We start from the raw sequence: 5,641 nt of genomic DNA on the forward strand, positions 1-5,641 counted from the left end.
TATCCGTAGCATCGGCCCTTGAGCCTGTGGTGGGAAGAACCCTTTACCCCGGGGACACAGGGACAGAGAGGCAAACGAGTTACCGCAGTTACCTTCTTCAGCTGGCCCCAGGTACCCATTAATCGAACTGCCCGAAAGAGAGAGTGAGCAGCTGGGTGAGGTGCACGCAGGGATTCGAACCCGGGCCCACGAATTCGTAGCTAGGCGGTGGCTGAGTGGTAGCGTGCTGGGCGACGCGAGTTCGAATCCCCACGCTACCACCTCGGGTTTTTCAGTCACCGCCGAGTGGCTTAAAACTACCCACATGCTGTCCTGAAGACCACCCATCAACCCGGACTCTAGAGGAAACCGTCCAAGTGAATCAAGAATGAGCTCCGGGGGGCAGCATGAGCCAAGAGAAGATGGCGCCACTATAAAAACTTGCCTGCGCCATGACGGGCTGGGGCCGAACACCATCCAGGCCCCTCAAGCAAGCCTACCGGCGCTATAGGCATGGACGTAAAAAAAAAATCCACTATACCATCCCTACAATGTCCACCTTCCTTATGCAAGAGTTAACCAGTAGCTCCAATCTTTCATCCTTTTCACTACACACAGAACTGCACCAAAACACGCTACACGCGACTATATGACTTCAAAAAAAGGAATAGAAAACAATCAAGAACACTGGCAAAACTGGGCAAATTCTCCGTGGATCTTCAGTCAAACCACGATATCCGCTGGCGTGGTTCTCATTTGTTTCTTGTTATTGCTGATGATGATGATGGTGAGTAATACCGTCTTCCTTTGGTGAAATCTACCGTAGCTTTGGAATATCGTGGACACGTCAGAAAACCACGAAAATATGAGAACCACGCCAGCGGAAATCGTGGTTTGACTGAAGATCCACGGAAAATTTGCCCAGTGTATTAGGGCTGTATTTTAAGACACCATCGCTTCTAACATCAACTATTTCTAAAGGTCAAAGAGGGGATCAATCGGGTTTTCATGAGTGTTTTTTTAAGGTTCATGGCACAGAAGAAGGGTCAAACTACCACCAGGGTCATAAAACTACCCCTGGAAAGGCCTACAGCTCCTACGAAAGCCATGTCAAATATGTGAACTTGGGAGACGAAATATTTTAAAATACGACCCATGGCCCCTTCAGCGTACTCACCCGGCCATCAGCTGCTGGGACGCCACCGCTCCACCGCCCAGAAACAGCTGACGAAATTTTGTCTCCCAGTACTGTCGGTCCATGCCTGCAGCGGTGCACATGACTGGCGGGCTGGCTGGCGGGCTGGTCCTTCACTCGTATCCTTCAGTACCACTAGGATATGTTACTGTCCTTCACCTCCATCACTTACGTTCTTATCAGCACTCATGTTCCTTTGCATCACCAGTATCGCCAATGTTGTCTTTTTTTTCACCAGGTTTGTTCTCTTATATCACCACCATCATCACCATCTACATCACCATCACCACTTCTAATGTTCCCTTCTTTCACCACCTTTGTCATTTTGCATCACCACCATCACCAATGTTGTTAATTCTTCATCAGTGTTTTGTTTTGTTTTGTTTTGTTCTTCTACACCCCCCCCACCACCACCACCACCGTGAATGTTCTTGTCTTCCACCAGTTCTGTTCTTCTGTATTACTGCCTCCACTTGCAATGTTCTCTTCTTCCACTAGTTTTGTTCTTCTGTAGCACCTCTACTTCTAATGTTCTCTCCGTTCACCAGTTTTGTTCTTCTGTATCATTATCTCCACTTCTTCTGTTCTCCTCGTTCACCAGTTTAGTTCTTCTCCATCATTATCTCCACGTCTGTTTTCTTCTTACACCAAGTCTGTTCTTCTCACTCACCACATCCACTTCTGTTCTCTTCTTTCACCACTTAAGTTCTTCTGTATCACTACCTCCACTTATAATGTTCTCTTCGTTCACCAGTTCTGTTCTTCTCACGCACCACCTCCACTTCTGTTCTCTTCGTTCACCAGTTCTGTTCCCTTACACCTCCACTATCACCAACAATGTTTTCTCTTCCCCTCTTTTGTCCTTCTATACCACCACCATCACCAGCACCACTAACGTTCACTTGTTTCACCAGCCACTCTCCTCTCACTCTCCATTCAGTGCCTCGACTCCGCCTCCCCCTCCACCTCCGTTTCCATGCTTACCCCCAAACTCACACTCGCATTCATTCACTCGACTCGGGCAAGTAGTTTTCTCCTTATTTCTTCTTTTTCTTTATTTCTTATTTTGTTTTTGTTGTTGTTGTTGTTGTTTTCTTTATACCAGTTGTTGTTGTTTTCGTTCTTTGTTTTTTTCGTTTTCTTGTATTGCTTCTTCTTCCTCTCTTTCGCTTCTTTCTTTACTTTTCTTCTTCCTTTTCTTATTTTCTTTCTTCTTTTTCTTCCTCTACTTCTTGTTCTTCTTCTTCTTCTTTCTTTCTTTCTTTCTTTCTTTTACCAAACTATTCGCGTTCTACAAATCGATTACTCCTTTATCTCTCTCTTCCATTCTCTCTCTCTCTTTCTTCCTTCCTCTTTCTATCTCCTCCTTCCTCTCTTCCCTCTCTTTCTTTCTTCCTCTTCCTATCTCCTCCTTTCTATTTTTCCTCTCTCTTTCTTCCTTTCCCTTCCTATCTCCTCCTTCCTCTCTTTCCTTTCTCTTTCTTCCTTTCTCTTCCTATCTCCTCCTTCCTTTCCTGTAACTGTCACCACCAAACAGCGTCTTCATCTTCCTTCATCAGCAGTCCCATCTTCCCCTTCATCATCCACGCCCACACACCAGTTCGATTCCACCCCCCTCGCCGCCAACCACTCCCCCAATACCGCTTAATTATTTACCACTGGGCCGCCGTGTTAGCTTGCATTGTTTTTGTTTCTCATTTAGTTACTATCATCACCATTAACACCACCATCAACACCACCACGTTATTGTTTTTTTGGTTGTTTTGTTTTACTGTTATTTTTCCTTTTCTTTCTTCTTCGTTTTCTTTTGTTTGCTTTTGTTTTCTGTTTTCTTCATGGGTGGTGGTTTTATTTTAATGGTTTGAGGTTTTGGTGTCTAGGTTTCAACACCATTCACTGTCATCACAAATCACTGTCATCATTGTTCACTGTCATCATTGTTCACTGTCATCATTGTTCACTGTCATCATCGTTCACTGTCATCATCGTTCACTGTCATCATCGTTCACTGTCATCACCATTCGCTGTTATCACCACCAATGTCATCACCACCAAGGCTCCTCTTCCTCCTGTAACATAGAAACGTATATTTTTTTTACAACTAAACACCACCACCACCACCACCATCACCACTACTACTACCATCACCACTACTACTACTACTACTACTACTACTACTACTACTACTACCACCAACACCTGCCACACGATCACTTTTGGCACACCTGTTACGTATATTTATTATCCCTGAATTTTTGTTATTTTTTTTTCTCTCTCTCGTCAAGTGTTTCATGTCGATTTTTGCTGTTGTTGTTGTTTCTTAGCAATTCTTCGCTCGATGCTTGCCTACTGCTACTACTACTACTACTACTACTACTACTACTACTACTATTACTACTACTGTTGCTGTTATGATCCTCCTTCTCTTCCTCCTCCTCTTCCTACTACTACTACTACTACTACTACTACCACCACTACCACAACTACTCCTACATACACAACCACACTACTACTGTCACCACCACCACTAGCACCAACAAAGCACCACTCCGTTCCACACACCCAGTCTTAACCTCACTGGCACCACCACCGCCGTATCACAACACCGCCACCGCCGCTCTCGTGACCCCACCGCTAGCTCCCTCGCCACCGCCGTCACGCAGGCCACGACAGACTAATAACAAGGGCTTTCCGTCGTCTGAGTCACCGTTTATGGCCAGCCCTGACCGCCTCGCCACAGCCCTAATTAAGAAGGAAAGGAAAAGATGAAAAGAAGATAAAAGGAAGCTGCCTGTCTCTCCCCTCTCACTCCCTTCCTCCTCTTCCTTCCCCTCTTCCTCCTCCTCTTCCCCCTCCTCCATCACGCACCTGGAGGTATTATTAATTAAGGTAATCGTCTCAGGTGATTTGAATGCCTCCCTAAGCGGTGTGTGATTAGTTGGGGTGTTTAAAAATTCGCGTCTGTCGATATTTTTTTTTTTTTTTAGCATAATGAGTTTTAGTTAGAGGCAAACGAGGTTCGCGAATGATAACCCAATGAGAATCACCTCCTAAAGGAAGTAGTTCAAGGTCAAAAATAAGTAAAAACAACTATCAAATGAGGTTCAATACCGTAGATCAAACGAGTGAGCTTCAATAATAAGAAAAAAAGAACAAGAAAAAGAAAGGGAAAACACAAAGGAGAAAACAAAGAAAGTGATACGTAGAAGAAGAAGAAGAAAATAAGAACATAAGAAAGAAGAACGTAGGAGTCTGCAAGAGGTCGGTAGGTCTGTACGAGGCAGCTCCTTTGAACCTAAGCTCCCGTGTATCTAACCCCACCTAATATCGCTGTCCATGAATTTATCTAATCTATTTTTTAATGTGACAGTTATATTGGCACTCACCACATGACTGCTAAGCCTATTCCACTCATCCACCACTCTGTTAGTAAACCAATTTTTTGCCTATGTCCCTGTTGAATCTGAATTTATCCAGTTTAAACCCATTACTTCGTGTCCTACCCGGCTTTCTTACCAACAAAACCTTATGAATATCCCCCTTATTAAAGCCCTTCATCCATTTATAAACCTCGATCATGTCTCCACGCACCCTTCGCCTTTCTAGAGAATGCAAGTTTAACTGTTTGAGTCTTTCCTCGTATGGCAAGTTTCTCAACCCCTGAAATATTAGTCATCCTCCTCTGCACTGAAGAAGAAGAAGAAGAAGAAGAAGAAGAAGAAGAAGAAGAAGAAGAAGAAGAAGAAGAAGAAGAAGAAGAAGAAAAGAAATAGATAAAGAAAATGAAGAAAAAGAAACAGGAGAGATAGTCAAATGAACTTCACGAACGACAACCCAATGATAAGCCCCACCTCCTCTGCCTGGTCAAATGAGCTTCAATTCTTTAGATCAGGTGAGCTTCCAATGAGCTTTGCCGTCGCTTAGCCGGAAAAAAAAGCTCCATAAACGGTAATCAAGCGAATCACCTGTCGATATTAATCAAATCAGCGCCCACGTAATCAAACTAATGACCCCCCTTTTTATATCATCTAGTTTTGTGGAGGGGGGGAGGGGAAAGGTCTGATATGCATGGGTGTGTGGGTAGGGAGGGGGGGGGGATGCGAGGTTACCTGTGTGGGATAGATATACAGGTGTGAGTAGATGAGTGGGCATTTAAATTACCTGGTTGCGAAATTACGATACGATAAGGCAGAAAGAAAGTAAGAGAGAGAGAGGAAGAGGCAGAGAAAGGGGTAATCGATATGTAGAAAGCAAATAGTTTGGTAAAAGAAAGAAAGAAAGAAGAAGAAGAAGAAGAAGAAGAAGAACAAGAAGAACAAGAACAAGAAGAACAAGAACAAGAACAAGAACAAGAACAAGGACAACAACAACAACAACAACAACAACAACAACAACAACAACAACAACAACAACAACAACAACAACAACAACAACAACAACAACAACAACAAGTAGAAGAATAAAAAG

At 43.8% G+C, this 5,641-nt stretch overlaps 1 protein-coding gene across 1 annotated transcript in view; it reads right to left on the bottom strand.

Moving 5' to 3' along the window:
- The window catches only part of LOC126982968 (cyclin-dependent kinase-like 4), an 88,537-nt gene extending 87,233 nt beyond the window's left edge, over window positions 1-1,304 (bottom strand). Inside the window, exon 1 of the mRNA XM_050835326.1 lies at window positions 1,157-1,304. Coding sequence (XP_050691283.1) covers window positions 1,157-1,257 — 101 coding nt within the window. The 5' untranslated portion in view covers window positions 1,258-1,304. The remainder of the gene's footprint in view (window positions 1-1,156) is intronic.
- Between the last annotated feature and the right edge of the window lie 4,337 nt (window positions 1,305-5,641).

Source organism: Eriocheir sinensis, chromosome 52 (assembly GCF_024679095.1).
Source record: "Eriocheir sinensis breed Jianghai 21 chromosome 52, ASM2467909v1, whole genome shotgun sequence".
In the NCBI taxonomy this organism is placed as follows: domain Eukaryota; kingdom Metazoa; phylum Arthropoda; class Malacostraca; order Decapoda; family Varunidae; genus Eriocheir; species Eriocheir sinensis.